This window comes from Mustela lutreola, chromosome 10, assembly GCF_030435805.1.
Source record: "Mustela lutreola isolate mMusLut2 chromosome 10, mMusLut2.pri, whole genome shotgun sequence".
In the NCBI taxonomy this organism is placed as follows: domain Eukaryota; kingdom Metazoa; phylum Chordata; class Mammalia; order Carnivora; family Mustelidae; genus Mustela; species Mustela lutreola.
In genome coordinates, this window is record NC_081299.1 from 104647472 (window position 1) to 104666517 (window position 19046).

General features: G+C 37.8%; 1 protein-coding gene across 2 annotated transcripts in view; it reads right to left on the minus strand.

Moving 5' to 3' along the window:
• RNF115 (ring finger protein 115) overlaps window positions 1–19046 on the minus strand; it is a 72017-nt gene that overhangs the window by 21999 nt on the left and 30972 nt on the right. For both annotated transcript variants that reach the window (XM_059138568.1, XM_059138569.1), the window contains one exon: window positions 9593–9804. In XM_059138568.1, coding sequence (XP_058994551.1) covers window positions 9593–9804 — 212 coding nt within the window. The remainder of the gene's footprint in view (window positions 1–9592; window positions 9805–19046) is intronic.

Consider the following 19046-nt stretch of genomic DNA (forward strand, 5'->3'; position numbering starts at 1 on the left):
CTTTTATAACATGCAATACATTCGTGAAACAACCTTCAGACAACTAGTTTTAACAAAGAAGACTTTCACTGGGTATTTACCCCTAAGATACTGATGTAGTGAAAAGGGTCACCTGTACCCCAATGTTCATAGCAGCAATGGCCACAGCTGCCAAAGTGTGGAAAGAACCAAGATGCCCTTCAACGAAAGAATGGATAAAGAAAATATGGTCCATATATACAATGGGAGTATTATGCCTCCCTCAGAAAGGATGAACACCCAACATGGATGGGACCGGAGGAGATTATGCTGTGTGAAATAAGTCAAGCAGAGAGAGTCAATTATCATATGGTTTTGCTTATTTGTGGAGCATAAGGAGTAACACAGAGGACATGGGGAGATGGAGAGGAGAAGTGAGTTGGGGGAAATTGCGGGGGGAGAAGAACCATGAGAGACTGTGGACTCTGAGAAACAAACTGAGAATTTTGGAGGGGAGGGGGTGGGGGGTTGGGTGAGACTGGTGGTGGGTATTAAGGAAAGCACAGATTACATGGAGCACTGGGTGTGGTGCATAAACAATGAATGCTGGAACACTGAAAAGAAATAAAATGGAAAAAAGTTAAATAAAGCACTTGTTTTGGAGATGGAAAAAAAATAACAAAGTAGTAGTGGTATATACAATTTGTCTACTTTTGTTTGTTTTTGGTATATATATAGCTTCTATGACCCACACTAACACACACACATATACACACACATATATGTGCATGTGTATATATATAATTCTGGGGAAAATAAATATCGAAAAACATTTGAATCTCAAAAATAAAAAAAGACTTTTAAAAATCTGTTATTTGTATGTATTGTGAAATGATCACAATAAATCCAGTTCACATCCATCACCATGTTAAAAACTTCTAAGATCTAATTGCTAAGGTCTCTTAGTAATTTCTAAATATGCAATACAGTATTAACTATAGACACTCTACTATACATTATATCCCCAACTTCTTTATTTTATAGCTGGAAATTTGTATCTTTTGACCCCTACCCCCTTTTCACCCGTTTTGCTCACCTCTCACACCCCATTTCACAAATCTGTTCCCCTGGCAACCATAAATCTGTTCTCTGCATCTACAAGCTTGGTTTGGGGATTTGGATTTTTTTTTTTAAGATTCCACATGTAAGTGAGATCATATATTTGTGTTTTTCTGTTTGACTTACTTCATTTACCATAATGTCCTCAAGGTCCATCCACACTGTTACAAATGGCAAGATTTTATTCTTTTTTTTAGGGCTGAATAATATTCTATTATGTATCTATACCATGTTTTCTTTATCCATTCATCTATAGATAGACACTCAGGTGGTTACATCTTAGCTATTAAAAATAATGCTGCAATAAACAGGTGGGGATGTACATATATCTTTCCAAATTAAGTCTTTTCATTTTTATCGGATTAATATTCAGAAATGGACCTGCTGGATCATATTCGATCTTTCTTGAGGAATCTCCATACTGTCTTCCATACTGGCTGCACCAAATTACATTCCCACCAACAGTACACAAGGGTTCCTTCCCTTTTCTCTACATCCTTAACAATATTAGTTATTTTCTGTCTTTTTCATAACAGCCATTCTAACAGATGTGAGGTGACATCTCTCTGTGATTGTGATTTGTCACAAACTTAGGATGGTGAGACTGAGCCCCACGTTGGGCTCAACACTTAGCACAGAAGTCTGCTTGGGTTTCTCTCTCCCTTTCCCTTCTACCCTCCAAACCCCCGTCTCCTCTCCCAAATAAATAAATAAATAAATAAATAAATAAATTTTTAAGACTTTAAATTATAATAATAATTATAGAATGAGAAAAAAACCAACAAGAGTTAAAAGACTTTCTCCCTCTACCCTTCACACCACTTTCATAATCTCTCATTCTCTCTCTAAATAAATTTTTTAAAAGTTAAGGGCTCCTGGATGGCTCAGTTGGCTAAGCGACTGCCTTCAACACAGGTCAAGATCCTGGAGTCCTGGGATCGAGTCCTGCATCGGGCTCCCTGCTCAGCAGGGAGTCTGCTTCTCTCTCTGATCCTCCCCTTCTTATGCTCTCTTTCTCATTCTCTCTCTCAAATAAATGAATAAAATCTTAAAAAAAAAAAAAAGTTAAATGACTAAAATATACAAAATGCTGATTTGGAGCCCAAAATCACTAAGTTCATGACACTCACCCCCTGCAAAAAAGGTGTGGGGGGGAAGGGAGGGAGATGCCCATGGTTAACCTATCTTACAAGATCAAAATCTTCAGAAGACTGCTAAAACATTATTTATGTAAAATAAATATTAACCCTATGCTACAATTAATTTGAAGTAACGTGTTATTTTTTTCTATTAGCTAAAGTAGCTAATAAAATATCTCATTAGCAGACATTGGCTGACTGACTCCAAATCCATTCTGAACACCCTTCTCCTTTGCCACCTCCAACTACAAAGGATTCAAAAGCTAAATCCATGCTCGCCCAGCTTTCTTTATAGCTGGGGATGGGGAAAATGTGACATAGTGCCAAGTGAGTGGAATTTTCTTGGCAAGGACTATAGAGTTGGGAGTGGGGCAATGGAAAAGATTTTCCTTTTCTGAAAAAAAAAAGGGGGGGTTACAAATAAGCTGACGCTATCCTTTTTCCCTTTCTTCTTTCCTGAAGCTCTAAGGCAGTAAGCATGAGAGAAAGACCAAGAGAACCACAAAGATTCAACCCTAACATGGTTAAGATAAAGAAATATCCTACTGCCACCCAGCTATAGACATCTCCCTAGATGTAAGGAAAAAAACCTCTTGTTAAGTTATCATTAAGTCAGGTTATCTGTTACTCAGGTAATATGATTATCAAAAAGAACACATGAGAAAAGGAAGCTTATATCCTTCTCCCACTCTGCTATTAGTTAAAGGGACAATGTAGTAACGGAGCAGACCACAATTTCCAATGGAATAAAGTGGCAAAGCAATCAAGGAGGACTGAATCAAGCTAATGTGTTCACACTGATTATTTTATTAATCTGGCAAGGAATTTCTGAGCAAAAGATATTAAAATTTGACCCCCGCCTTCTTTAGCTATTCATGGCCGAGCTCCAGGGCTCTGTAAAAAGAGTGTATATAGCCCAGTACCTGAAAAATTCTAAGCATTTGATTAAGTGCTAGTTACTTTCTCTTCTCAGATTGTGGACAAAATACAAGGCTGCCAAAGGACATACATACTGTGTTTTTTAAGCATTCATACAGTACAAAGAACAAATTAGAATAATTCTCCTCATTCCTATGTAGCAACTAAAAAATTCTTCTTGGAAGAATTTTATTTCCTTTATAGGAACCCCCAGCAGAAATTGTGTTCATCTCGTAGGCCAGAAATTACCAGCTAATAATCAGAGAAACACAAGCTGATCACTTTACTCTGACACCTCAACTCTCTTATTAATTTAAGGGCTGTGAATGAGGGTTACTGCCTAAAATGCTTAGATAAATTACTCTGGTCAAATTGGGATTATGAGCATCAAAATGAATAATGATTAAAAATAAAATCTATGAGTCCACACTAAAATAAGTAAGTAGATTGATAAGATAGGGCAAGGAGAAGAAAAAAGCTCATTTACAAAAGATTGATATTTGTAGAAGGAATCACAGAAATAGAAAAATCATTATTTTATAGCCATTATGGTAATAATTCAGGCAAGAATCATCAATAGATGTATCATTAGGTAAAAAAACTATTTAGGGAACCAGATATCCATTTAATATCCAAGTATCGCCACAGATTATTTATTAATTACAGAGAAGAAAGTGTACCCTTATAAGAAAAATTTGGCAGACAAGGCCTTAAACAAATGGTCAGACTTAACATTACCCACAAGCTGACATGTGCCCCCTCTGTTGTGATACACGGAGAAGGATACATCACTTATCTAATACTCTTGCCCAGATATTTAATCTGAATGAAGAAACAATCAGACAAATTCAAATTAGTGGACAGCTTTAAAAAACAAAAACAAAAACAAAATTAGACTTGACTTAAAACTAAGGAAGGTCATGTGTTTTCCCTGATAGCATGAACTAAATGCCCAGCCACCAGCTAGCCCTACCACCAGACATGTACACAAATAAGCCTAAAGATGATTTCAGCCCTCAGGCTTTATGTGTTGTAGCTGGGTCCCAGACATCACACAGCACAGAGAAACTACCTTCTACCCTATCTGAATTCCTGACTCGAAGAACTGTGAGCAATAATACATGATTTTACTTTTTTTTAAGGATTTTATTTCTTTATTTGTCAGAGAGAGGGAGAGCACAAGTTGGGGGGAGAGGCAGGAGAGGGAGAAGTAGGTTCCCTGATGAGCAGGGAGCCTAATGTGGTACTCGATCCCAGGACGCTTAACCAACCGAGCCACCCAGGCACCCCGATTATTACTCTTTCAAGTAACCAAGTTTTAGGATAACTTGTTATGTGACAACAGATAACTAATATATACTCTAATAAGCCAGAATTTCAATATTCCTCAGCAGTACCTACCTCACAGTATTTTGGGGAACATTAAATGGGCTAATGGATGTCAAGCCTGACATAGTACAATAGTACTATGTAGTACTATTACTATGTAATGCTATGTAGTACATAGTATTGATAACTTCAACTGGTATAGTCAGAACTATGGTAGGAGGGACATCTGGATTGCTCAGTTGGTTGAGCATCTGGCCTTCAGCTAGGGTCATGATCCCAGGGTCCTGGGATCGAGTCCCACACTGGGTTCCTTGTTCAGCAGAGCCTGCTTCTCCCTCTGCCTGCTGCTCCCTCCGCTTGTGCTCTCTCTCAATTAAATAAAATCTTTAAAAATAATAATAACAAAAATGAAAAATAAAATAAAAATAAAAAGAACTAGGGCAGGGGAGTACATGAGGTGCTTTGGGAGAGCACAAAGAAGGGCTTCTGATCTAATCCTGAGGTAACAAGAGGCTTCCTAAATTCACCAAAGGATTAATTGGGTTAAGAAAGTAGTAGAGAGGGCGCCTGGGTGGCTCAGTGGGTTAAGCCGCTGCCTTCGGCTCAGGTCATGATCTCAGGGTCCTGGGATCGAGTCCCGCATAGGGCTCTCTGCTCAGCAGGGAGCCTGCTTCCTCCTCTCTCTCTCTCTCTGCCTGCGTCTCTGCCTACTTGCAATCTCTCTCTGTCAAATAAATAAATAAAATCTTAAAAAAAAAAAAAAAAAAGAAAGTAGTAGAGATATTTCTGCCAAAGGAAACAGATTAAGTAAAGGTAAACAAGCTAGAAATACCATGGTGTATGTAGAGAATGGTAAGTTTTGTATTGGTGAAAGAAAAGAAAAGCAGAAGTGACAGGAAACAAGGCTGAAGAGTTCAGAAACATAGAGGACCTTATATATGAAGTTATGGACCCTATGACAATGGATTTTATACAGAGAAGTGACAGAGATTTGAAAATTTAGGTAGATAATCCTGCAAGGGTAATAAGGGATCAAATTTAAGAATGGTGGGGCGCCCAGGTGGCTCAGTTAGTTGTTAAGCATCTACCTTCAGCTCAGGTCATAGATCCCAGGGTCCTGGGATCAAGCCCCATATTGGGCTCCCTTCTTGGCAGGAAGCCTGCTTCTTCCTCTCCCACTCCCCCTGTGTGTGTTCCCTCTCTTGCTGTGTCTCCCTCTGTCAAATAAATAAAATCCTTTTAAAAAAAATTAAGAATGGTAATGATTTGAAGGAGATATGGACGTGAACTAAAAGGGAAATGGTTGGACAAAATAGGAGATGAGAAACAGGAAAGAAAAATCAGGAAGAATAAGTAACTGGATGCATATATAGCAGAAAGTTGAGCAGGACAAAGAAAAGAGTCTATGTTAAGACCTCAGTTTCTAAACTGCGTAGAGAGTGGTAGCCCCAATCAAATTCAAATAAAGAAAAAGGATTCAGTTTGGAAGAAATGAGTTTAGCTTCCATCTTGGTGAGTTTAGAGTATCTGTGGAACATCCAAACAGAAATGTCTAACAAGGGGATATATATTCAAGTCTCAAATTAAGGGGAAAGGTCAAAACAGAAATATAGATCTGGGAGTCTTTAGTATATAGGTAATTATTAGAATTGTGAGATAATCTAAGAATGGCCAGAGAGAACTTATGAAGTAGTGGTTCTCAACCAAGGACAATTTTGCTCCCTAGGGGACATTTGGCAAGGTCTGAAGACAGTTCTGATCGTCATAACTAGGAGGATAAGGGGGGTTACTACAGGTAGTAGACAGAAGCCAGGGATGCTGCTAAACAATGTAACATTACAGGAGAGCCCCCCACATGATCAAGAATTACCCAGCCCAACAAAGTCACTAAGCTCCAAAGTTAAGAACCCTGTTGCAGACTAAGGAAAAGCAGAATGAAGAAAACACCTTGGGAAACCAGTATTTAGGAAGTATCCACTAGAAGGAAAAGTGAGAGAAGAGGTAAATCAAGAAAATTCACTGTCATGGAAGTCAGAAAAGTAGAGAATTTCACAAGGGGGGAAAATATCGAATTCAGTACATTAGACCCATACAATAAAGATTTTGAAGTACCTACTGGGTCTTCACCCCTGCAACACAGGGATTTTAATGAAGGAGGACCAGATTACAGTGGTACAGGAATAATGAGAGATAAGGAAGTACACAAAGTAAAAGCAGACTCCTCTCAGGAAATTTTATTGGAAAAGGAAGGAAATAAGATTGGGCAGTAACTAAAGCAATGGTTCTCAACTCGCTACAATCAGAATAACTGCAGAAGCTTTTTAAAATTATCAATGTTTAGATCTCACCCAGAATATCTGAAATGGAATCCTTGGTGAAAGGGACCAGGTATCAGGATTTTAAAAAATATCCTGAGGGGCGCCTGGGTGGCTCAGTGGGTTAAGCCACTGCCTTCGGCTCAGGTCATGATCTCAGGGTCCTGGGATCGAGTCCCACATCGGGCTCTCTGCTCAGCAGTGGGCCTGCTTCCCTTCCTCTCTCTCTGTGATCTCTTCCCTTCCTCTCTCCTACTGTGATCTCTCTCTGTCAAATAAATAAATAAATAAATCTTTAAAAAAAAAAAAAAAAATCCTGAGACACTAATGTACAGCCAGAGTTGAAAATCAAGCTGCTAAAGTGTGGGAGGTGGGGGGAGCAGCAAAGAGGTGAAAGGAAGCAAGGAGATGAAAATGAATGAAACTAAATCTCAGAAGAAACAGGAAAAGAATGAGTCAGAAACATGAACTGATGGAGTTATTTTGAAAACAAAGGAAGGATACCTCATCTCAGGAGACTGGAAGGAGAAATAAATATTAATGTAGAAAAATCTGACCCAGGGTTTTTGGTAGTTCATATCTGAGGCTCCAATTTTCTAAAATGAAGAATACAAGTCAGCTGCTGAGAATCAGCTACCAGACAGGAAATGTGGAGTCAAATTTGGCAGAAGTTCAAAATATTTCCTGAGGGGAATGCAAATTAAAAGACTAATCAAAAGCAGTGACAGTCTAATGGAGATTGTTAAACAGACTTTGCCAGCTGTAGGGGCACCAATGGGAATATTAATGATTTTCCTCCAGCAATATTCAGCCATCCCTTAGGGGAGGAGCAAAGAAAACGCAGACCACAGCACTGATCCAAAATTGGCAGTTTAGTGGGTCGGAGAAAATAAGTGCACAAGAGTTTTAAACTATAGATGAACTGTAGCTGAGGAGTTCAACAATGGGGTCCATACCACATAGAGAAAGGAAAGTAATCTACATGCAGTTTAATTGGCACAGATTTGCATCTCAGCACCATATATCATTACAATGGTCTGCGATTTTTTGGCTTTTGTCCTAGACAATCCCATTAAATCAGATTCCTTATATCCTATCATTGTCCTAAGAGGAAATGTCTACAACTAACCCCGAAATTCATACAGTATAATATGAACTAATGGACAAATAGATGGATAGATATGTGATAAAGCAAGTATAGTAACCTATTAATAGTAAAATGTGGAAGGTGTGTATGTGAGGGAATGTAGATTCTAGAACAGCACTGTCCAACAGGACTTTCTGAGATAATGGAAATGTTCTATAATCTGTGCTGTAAAATATGGTAACTACTAGCAATCTCTGGCTACTGAACCCTGGAAATGTGGCTACTATGACTAAAGAATTCTGAGTTTTATTAACTTTTAATTAATTTAAATCCTTATAACCTCGTGTGGCTAGTGGCTGCCATGCAGCACTGGATTCATATATCCCAGGATTCAAGTAAATCCTGGGTCTACCACTGATCCAGGTTATTTTATTTCTCTGAGTCTTAGTTTATTTTAATTTAAAGTAAGAATAGTGGGATGCCTGGGTGGCTCAGTTGGTTAAGCCTCTGCCTTCAGCTCAGGTCATGATCCTAGCATCCGGGGATGGAGTCCCGCATCAGGCTCCTTGCTCAGCAGGGAGCCTGCTTCTCTCAATGCCTCTGCCTGCCGCTCTGCCTAGCTTGTGCATACTCTCTCTCTCTCTTTCTCTGGCAAATAAATAAATAAATAAATAAAATCTTAAAAAAAAAAAAAAAAAAAAAAAAAAGAATAGCAATAGCAGGGTGGTACCTCAGCTGGTTAAGCCACTGCCTTCATATAATGTTACAGGAGTTTGGGATCGAGTCCTGCACTGGACTCCCAGCTCTTTGGGGAGTCTGCTTCTCCCTCTGACCTTCTCCCCTTTCATGCTCTCTCACTGTCTCTCAAATAAATAAATAAAATCTTAAAAAAAAAAAAGAATAGCAATAGCACCTACTAATTCATATAGATTAAATAAGCAGATAAAGCATGAAGTTCAATCCCATGCATATGGCAAATATTTTTAAAAATTAATGTTTATTACTCCTACAAAATGGGCTCTATGAGATCAAGGGCCAGCATCTGTTTTGCTCACCACTGTATCTCAATGTCTAACAGAAGTGTTCCAGCATAAAAGACAGTCAATAAACATCTGTTGCATGAATGTTTTTATCATCACAAGACTATATCTATTTCTTTTTTTTAAAAAGATTTATTTATTTATTTATTTGACAGACAGAAATCACGAGGTGGCAGAGAGGTAGGCAGAGAGAGAGGAGGAAGCAGGCTCCCCACTGAGCAGAGAGCCCGATGCAGGGCTCGATCCCAGGACCCTGGGATCATGACCTGAGCCGAAGGCAGAGGCTTTAACCCACTGAGCCACCCAGGAGCCCCTAGGCTATATCTATTTCTATGAAATTTCATATTAAGTCCATTGTTTCAATCTACTGAGGTCTTTTTAAATCCTAACGTCACCCAATATATTGGATATTCCCTTTCAGTATCTTCCGATAAATAAATGTATCACCTATATATTAATCTAAGACATTAATAAAATTAACCAGAGACCTATATCATTAGTTTTAGCATCATTTGTTAATTGGTAGCAGCTGAAAAGAGACATTCTATTTAACTTCACCTTCATTCCGTTTTTATACTTCCATCTTATCCATAAAGGTAAGAAGTATGAGAACCTTATAAAGATTAGATTATGCCAGTACGTCCTTCATTGAAACTACCCTTAAAGAAACTTAAATAAAAAACTCACCCTTCAATAGCTGGGGATCTATCAGGACGAGTACTTCCTCGTGATCTGTATCTTCGAGTCATTGGCAGCCGTGGAGGCCGGCTTGGTCCCCAGAAGTCAGTGTGAGTTTGGTGACCCCTCTCATTGGCTCTATTATCTTGGTCCAGTGGATTGCTACTTAGAAATGGTCTAAAATCTGGGAAAAACATCGTGTGGTCCAAATGCTCCCAGAGCTAGTAAAAAACCAGAAATAAACAACACGTTACTGGTTTCAAGATCAGAGGAAATGATAAAGAATAAATACTGAAAAAGAGGAAAAAAAATTTTTTTGGAATAGTTTTTAACACTTTGAAATTCAGTAGCTCCAAACTAAAGACGTGTATGTTTCCCTAGTTTCATGAAGGAGAAAAAAAAATGTCTTTCAAGAGCATGCATGGTGTATGTGTGTGCAGGAGAGGCACTTAGACACTGAGAAAGTTAATTTTCCTCATACAGAAACAAGCCAACAGCTGGACCCTTTCCTTAACACTGATCTCATGTCCACATGCCTCTGGCCAGTGTCTCCTTCTGAAGTAAAAATGCGAGCCAGACATGATCATGGACTTCTGTCCTAGGCATAATCATGTAGATCATCATATTCTTGTGCTTTGTCACAAATAACATCCACATTTCTACTATGTAATTATCTAAGGTTTAAATAAAATGGATGTATTTACACACTTTATAAAGAGCACCATTACCACAAAGTAGAGACAGAGGTCTATAAAATACTTCTATTATCTAGAAGCTGCATCAGAAAGGGGCATTGTCAAAGCCTGCCAAAGCAGTGCAGGAATGTTTGATAAGACCATTCTATTGTACACATTTTATCATTACAAAGGTGTTGTTGGGTGTGTGGGAGTGTTGGGGGGGTTGGGTTGGGGAGGTGTTTGGAATTATTCAACAAAGACTGCATGGAAAAAACAAACCACCAAATTTAAATTGTATTTACCTGTACACCAGGTATTTTCAGAGAGACTACTATTTATTTTACTATATACCAAGTACATAACCCTGGTTACATCCTGGTCTTTTCATTTTGTTTCAAAATTTTAAGTCCAGCAGAAAACACATTATTTAGTGTATATATAATTACAGGGACACAAAACTGCTCAGCACAAGATCTTAGGTCTTAAAATCCTCACAGCCCATCTGCTCAAGACTAGTTATTTCTTCCAGAGACCCATGCTAACAACTGTCTCCTCCAGAAACATTCAGAGAAAGGGATACCAGCCCAGCTGTATGTTAAAGTTGATCTGATTCCAGACCAAACTCCAGTCTCAACCTAACATCTAATAACTTGTCAAATTAATTCCTGAAATTAAGGAGTTTGTTTAGGTTTGTCAACAATGTTATTTTTTGTCATCTTTCTCCAGTTTACATTTTGCTTCTTGATTTTCAAAGATGTTTCCTCCTCCTTTAATTAAAAAAATACATAATAAATATATTACAAAAATGCAAATGCAGAATATAAAATACAAAGTGCAATACAGTTCTACTCTCCTACTCAGAAGTTAATTTAGTGTGTAGAATTTCAATCTTTAAATATCTCCGTGTTAACACACACATATTCTTTCATTCAATAAATGCCTGTTTAGCATGTACTCTTTCTGTACTTTCTGGGAACTATTTAAGATATGGCAGTAAATAAGATGTTGGAAAAAAAAAAACAAAACACCTCTGCCTCAATGGATTTCATTTTTTTTTTTAAAGATTTTATTTATTTGACAGACAGGTTATAGTAGGCAGAGAGGCAGGCAGAGAGAGAGGAGGAAGCAGGCTCCCTGCTGAGCAGAGAGCCTGATGTGGACCCTGGGATCATGACCTGAGCCGAAGGCAGAGGCTTTAACCCACTGAGCCACCCAGGCGCCCCAATGGATTTGATTTTTAAGTTGAAGAGATACTATCCCACAAATGGAAGGCAAAGGAAACTGTAGATGTTAGGGATTAAAGCCACAGAGGAAAAAGAGGCACTGACTCAGAATACAAAGTCCTATCATTCTTTTCAATAGCAGCACAATATGGATGTTTTTATATTATATTTCACGTAGTTTTAACATTTTTATTATGATACTGGTATTTGATACATGTAAAACATAATGAGGCATTAAGAAAATAAAATATATACCCACATAACCATCTCTTAGTTCACATCACTAAAGCCACTGAAACCCTCTGTGTGTCCCTCCCTGTCCCAACCTCCAGTAACCACAACCCATAATTTTTAAACATCCCCTTGATTTCCTTTATCGTTTTACTAGAAATGTATGTATCTCTAATAAAATGTGACTTAACGAATTATGAAAGTGCCTTATGAAAGCACTTGCATTTTTGGTCGCACATGTCAGTGCATTCATTTTCACACACATTTTACACCACACTTTCTCCTCTCAATAAACATCTAGATTGTTTCTAGGTTTTTGCTATTACAAACAGCCAGTGTGAACATTCATATATGCAGAGATAGAAAAGTCTCTCCATTTCGCAGTTTGTACAACTTTATATGGTCTATATATCTTCAATTTTACTAGGCAATGCCAAACTATTTTTGCAAAGTTATCATCAATTCACACATTCACCAAGAGTTTCCATTGTACCAAATCCTGGCAAGCACTAGATAGCACAGGGCTTTTGTTTTTGTTTTTAGTTTTTACCAATCTGCTAGATAGAAAATGGTATCTCATTGTAAGGTTTTTGTTCCTGGCGTGTAAGAATAAATAGGAGAGTTTATTTAAAATGCATATTCTTTGGCTCTACTCCAGAAAGTAAATTCAATAGGTCTGCAGAGAGCCTGAAAGACTCCCTTCAGCATTTCTTATACAGAAGGTCTATCAGCAAAGAAATCCCTCAAATGTTGTTTATCTGGGAATGTCTTAATTTTTCCTTCATTCTTGAAAGATACTTTTGCCAGAGGTTTTTTTTTTCCCCCCTAATAAAGAATTTTATTTATTTGAGAGAAGGACTGCATAGTGCACAGGCAGGGTCGGGGGCAGGGCAGAGGAGGAGTAAGAAGCAGACACCCCACTTCCCACTGAGCAGAGAGCCCACTCAGGGGCTGGACCCTGGATATCACAACCTTAGCCGAATGAAGGCAGACAGTTAACTAACTGAGCCCCTCAGACGCCCCACTTTTGCCAGATTTTACATTCTTGGCTGGCAGTTTCTTCTTTCAGCACTTTAAAATAACATCACTGCCTTCTAGCCTTTAATATTAGCCCAACCTTAAATTCTTTTTTTTTTTTTTTTTAATTTGACAGAGTGGCAGGCAGAGGGAGAGGGAGAAGGCAGCTCCCTGCTGAGCAGAGAGCCCAATGCAGGTCTCAATCTCAGGACCCTGGGATCGTGACCTGAGCCAAGCCACCCACATACCCCTCAACCTTGAATTCTTAGGATGAACACAAGCTGGCTTTTATAATATATTGCTGCATTCTATTTCTGGGGTTTGGGTAAATTTCTGCATCTTATGTTCATGAGTGAATTAGCCCCTAATGTTCCTTTTGTATACTCTCCTTGTCTGGTTTTGCTATGAGGTTATCCTAGCCCCGTAAAATATATTAGGAATCATTCTTTTTCATATGGATATCCTGTAGCACAGATAAAGAATTACTGGGTATAAGCATTTTAAATTTTGTTAGATTACACCAAGCCATCCACCAAAGGGCTATACCAATTGATACTCCTCAGAGTATAACAGCTTTCATTCTCCCATACTCTTGCCAACACTGTTTTTTTTTTTTTTTTTTTAAGACTTTATTCACTTATTTGACAGACAAAGATCACAAGTAGGCAGAGAGAGAGAGGAGAAAGCAGACTCCCCAAGGAGCAGAGAGCCCGATGCGGGGCTCGATCCCAGAAACCTGGAATCATGACCTGAGCTGAAGGCAGAGGCTTTAACCCAATGAGCCACCCAGGCGCCCATCCAACACTGTTTTTTAATAACTTCCAAAAACTTCTGATGTCCAACTAGATGAACAAAAAATAATACGCACACTAAAAGTGAAATAAAGCACCTTTACACTTTAACTGCCATTTGTACTTCATCATCAGACTTATCTCCCCTTCTAATGACAGTCCCCCCCCCCCCCAGTAAAGATTACTGGTTTCTAGTCTGAAAAGTGGTCTAAAACACAACATTTTCATGACCCCAAATTCCAAAGTAAATGCAACTTTTAAATATCCAAAACTGTACTTGCCTTTAATAAGTGAAAAGTATTACCCCTTCCATGTTTTCCATCATCCAAATCACTTACATAAATACAGGAAATGTACAATACCCTTACTATAAGAATAAAATTCCACAAAGTCTGCTCACAGAAAAGAACTCTCAAAGCAATCATTATAATTAACATAAAAACTAAATATTTGAGAATTGTGACTAGAAGAAAAATCAAGTACCAAGAGCATAATAATCTGCATTGATAATTATACAAATTGTTATCACATCTAATACATACAAAAATTCTAAAGGAGCCAAAGATTAGGAACAGCTGCAATACAAGCATGAGGTATTTGGTATATGTTTGGAAACTGACAATTAGTGCAAACAATGTATTTGTCCCAAACAGTGTACACTGGCCCCAGAACACAGGATATAAAGTGTGCTAAACAAATTTATACCAAATCAACACTAAGGAAAAGAACAGCTTCAGGCTATATGCCTCTGAGCAAACTTAGACAAGCATAAGAGGTTTAAAAAAAAAAAAAAAAGCCTATCTATAAAACTGGATATTCAGCACATGGCTTATGTATAAGTAAAACCAGAGAACATTATTACAAAGTTTTGGTGAAACAGCCAAAAGATTCATAGAGACCGTTTATTTGACAATTTTTGCTTGAAAAACTGAAATGTTACTCTGAATGGAGGTAAAAAGACAAATACTTCTGAAAACACCCATGCTGAAATATTTACAGATTTCAATATAAAAAACAGGATGGACAATACTTTTCCAGAATTTGCTATTAGCTAACCATAATCACATTAGCATCCCTTAAAATACTATGCTCTGTTCCTCAAAAGTTAAACAGTTACCAGAAGACCCAGCAATTTCACACCTAGTTATATATCTAAGAAAACATATGTTCACACAAAAATTTACACACAAATATTCCTTATTCGTAACAGCTAAATAGTGTAAACAACCAAATGCCCACCAACTGATTAGTGAATAAAGTGTAGTACTATATCCATACAAATGAAATATTACATAGCCATAAAAAAGAATAAAGTACTGATACATGCTACAACATGGATGAACACTCAAAACAATATGGTAAGTGAAAGAAATCAGTCACAAAGGTCACGTAATGTATGATTTAAATAAAATGTCCCAAATAGGCAAATCCAGCGAGAAAATAGATTGGTGGTTACCTAGAGCTGAGGGAATTAGGGAGAAAAAGGAGTGATTATGGATACAGGGTTACTTTTGGGGGTGATAAAGAAGTTTTAGAATTAGTGGGGATGGGGGTGCCTGGGTGGCTCAGTGGGTTAAGCCGCTGCCTTTGGCTCAGGTCATGATCTCAGCGTCCTGGGATGGAGTCCCACATCCCGCTCTCTGCTCAGCAGGGAGCCTGCTTCCCTTCCACTCTCTCTCTCCCTGCCTCTGTGCCTACTTGTGATCTCTCTCTCTCTGTCAAATAAATAAATAAATAAATAAATATTAAAAAAAAAAAAAAAGAAGAAGAAGATTAGTGGGGATGGCTGTACACTGAATATACTAAAACCACTGAGTTGTACACTTTAAAGGTAAAATTACAGGGTATATGAATTATATCTTTAAAAACACTGCAGTTGGAGTGGAGTGGAGTGGAGCCTGAGTGGCTCAGTCAGGTTAAGCTGCTGCCTTCAGCTGGGTTGTGATCCCAGGATCCTGGGATCGAGTTCCACATCGGGCTCCTTGTTCAGTGGGGAGCCTGCTTCTCTCTCTGCCTCTGCCTGCCACTCTGCCTGCTTATGCTCTCTCTCTCTGACAAATAAAATCTTAAAAGTAAAATAAAATAAATAAAAACACTACAGTCTCCAGTGGCTCAGCTGGTTAAGCGTTTGCCTTTAGCCCATATCATGATCTCAGGGTTCTGGGATAGAGCCCGCATCAGGCTCTCTGGGCTCTCTGCTCAGCAGGGAAGTCTGCTTCTCCCTCTGTGGTCCCTCTTTCTCGCTCTTAAATAAATAAAATCTCAAAAACAAAACAAAACCTAGTCTCATACAGATAAATCAATCGACAGTACAATTTTGAAAAAGGTCACAAGCAACTTTATAAAAACATTTAATCAAGGGCACCTGGGTGGCTCAGTGGGTTAAGCCGCTGCCTTCGGCTCAGGTCATGATCTCAGGGTCCTGGGATCGAGTCCCGCATGGGGCTCTCTGCTCAGCAGGGAGCCTGCTTCCTCCTCTCTCTCTCTCTGCCTGCCTCTCCAACTACTTGTGATTTCTGTCAAATAAATAAATAAAATCTTAAAAAAAAAAAAAAAGATTTCCTCCTGTGTTTTCTTCCTCAAAGTATAAAAAAGCTTTACATTTAGGTCTATCTTGGGCTATCCATCTTGGGCTAATTTCTATATATAGTTTAAAGTTTGTATCTAAGCTCATATTATTGTACTGCAAATGTTTCAGCACATTTAAAAGGCCATCTTTTTTCTCCTGGATTGCCTTTGTACATTTGTCAAAATCACTTGTCCATAGTGTGTGTCTGCTTCTGGATTCTGGATATTCTGCTCTTTTGATCTTTGTGGCAATAACACAGTCTTGATTACTGTAGCTTTATAATAAGCTCTAAAATCAGGTATTAGTCCTCCAACTTTTTTCTTCTTTTTCAAAGAAGTTTTAGCTATTCTAACCACCTCACATCTCCATGTGAATTTTGCAATCTGCTTGTCAATTTCTATAAAAAAAAGTTGACTGGGATCTTTACTGGAATTACACCAAATTATAAATGACATCCCAACAATATTAAGTTCATCCTGAGTGGGACATTATTTCTCCATTTATTTAGGTGTTCTTCAATTTCTTTAAGTACATTTTGTAATTCTCCACTTTTGGATCTTATATATCTTTTCTGAAAAAGTATTTCACATTTGTATACTATTGTAAATTATTTTTTTAACTTCGATTTCCAACTATTGCTAATAAGTAAAAATATAATTGATTTTTGCTTGTTTTTTCATACCCTGTAACCTTGCTAATAAATTCACTAACTAGTTCTAACAGCTCTCTTACAGATTCCTTCAAAATAAATGATCATGCCAACTGTGAATAGATAGTTTTACGTCTTCCTTTCTAATCTGGATACTACTTACATCTGTCTGTCTCTACCTATCTTACCTTATTATACTGGCTAGAGCCTCCAAAACAATGTTGAACACAAGTGATGAGAAAGGACATCCTGGTCTTATTCCTGATCTTAGCTAGAAAACACTGTGTTTCACCATTAATAATGGTATTAATTACAGGATTTTAGTAGAAGTTCTTTGTCAGATAAAGGCTGTTGCCATCTACTTTAGTTTGCTCAGAGATTTTATCAAAAATTGATGTTAGGGGCACCTGGATAGCTCAGTCAATTAACCATCCGGCTCTTGATCTTCTCTCAGGTCATGATCTCAGGGTTGTGAGATCAAGCCCCAGGTTGGGCTCTGTGCTGGGCATGGAGCCCGGTTAAGATTCTCCCTTTCTCCCTCTGCCCGCATCCCCCAAGGAAAGTATGTGCTCTTGCTCTCTCTTTAAAAAAAAATTTTTTTTAGATTTCGTCAAATACTTAATCTGCATCCACTGAGATGACTATATGGTTTTTACTCTGTAGTGTACTATGGTGAGTTACGTTGTTTGATTTTTCAAATGTTGAACTAACATTCAAATTATGAACTAACATTCCAAATGAAATAAATCTCATTTGAACATGATGTCTAACCCTTCTCATACACTGTTGGGTTCTATTTGCTAAAATTTTGTTGAGGATTTTCACATCTATGTTCACAAGGGGATACTGGTCCATAGTTTTCTGTTCTTGTAAAATTCTGCCAGGTTTTAAGGACCTAAGTTATTTTTATTTTTTAGAATTTGGGGTGTTTTTTAAGTTAGTTAGTTAATTGTTTATGTATGTATGTAGGTAGGTAGGTAGGTAGGTATGTAATCTCTACACCCAACATGGGTCTCAAACTCACAACCCCGAGATGAAGAGTCACATGCTCTTACGACCGAGCCAGCCAGGTCCCCCCTAGAATTTTATTTTCAAGAAATGTTTGAACAACTGCTTAATAAGGTCACCTATATAACAAAACCAATTTTCTGTCTAATCAGTAGATTTCCAAAAAATTATATAATTTTTATTCTTTTTAGTTTAACTTTTCACAAAATATTCCATTTGGGAAGATTATATGGTTATTATATGGTTATAATGGTTGTAGAGGCATTCTACCTTTAATCTGCCATTGGTAGCAGAGTTAAATGGCATTAGATTACCAGCTCCAACCACCTTTTATCTTATTTTGAACTGTGTGTGAACCCAAAAGGAGCCTAACTTTTGATCCTTGCTTTTTAGATACTGGAGACCTAAACTATATCTTCATCCTGAGAAAGGCAGTAGCTTTTATTAGCCAACAGGCAAATAAGTGCAGGGGTCCCATTTACCATGGAAACAAAGCTTCTACTTAGAGGTAGAATAAAATTACTGAAACCTAAAAGCTAAGAGGACAATTTAATAGACCCATACTTTAAGACATCTATCTCCAGGAAAATAGATTTGTTCAATAAATTAAGGAAAAATTAGAATAATTTTTTAAAACAATAGTAATAAACATTAGAATGATTTTAAGAAGCAGAGAAGATAACTGAAAGAAAAGTAAAAAACATGCTCATCCTCAATTCAACTCAGGGGTACCTGGAATATAAGACTTAAAAGTAAATGGAGGAATGGCTGGGTGGTTCAGTCAGTTAAGCATCTGCCTTTGGCTCAGGTCATAATCCCAGGATACTGGGATCGAGTCCCACATCAGGCTCCTTGCAGCAGGGAGCCTGCTTCTCCCTCTGCCTGCCCCTCCCTGACTTGTGCTCTTTTTCTCTGATAAATAAATAAATAAATAAAGTCTTAAAAAAAATAAAATAAAATAAAACCTTCTTATTAAAAAAAAAAAAATAAAAGTAAATGGAAATTCAGAGGTTTATACTATACTGCCTAGGAAAGAAAGGGCCCTCAAAAAGAAACCTCAACACTGTAGCTGCAACCATGTCGAATTCCTAAATTTGATCAAAATACAGAGCTCAAATGCCATTCACACACAAAAAATATGACGCACATCCCTATTTCCCCAGTAAAATAAACACTGTGCCATAAACAATCTCCTGAAAGGTACTTTTTCCCAAATAAGTTTAAATTTACAGGCCATGGATTCTGGGCAACTGGCAAGACTGACACCAAGAATATTCTGTTTTACCGTTTTTCCATCT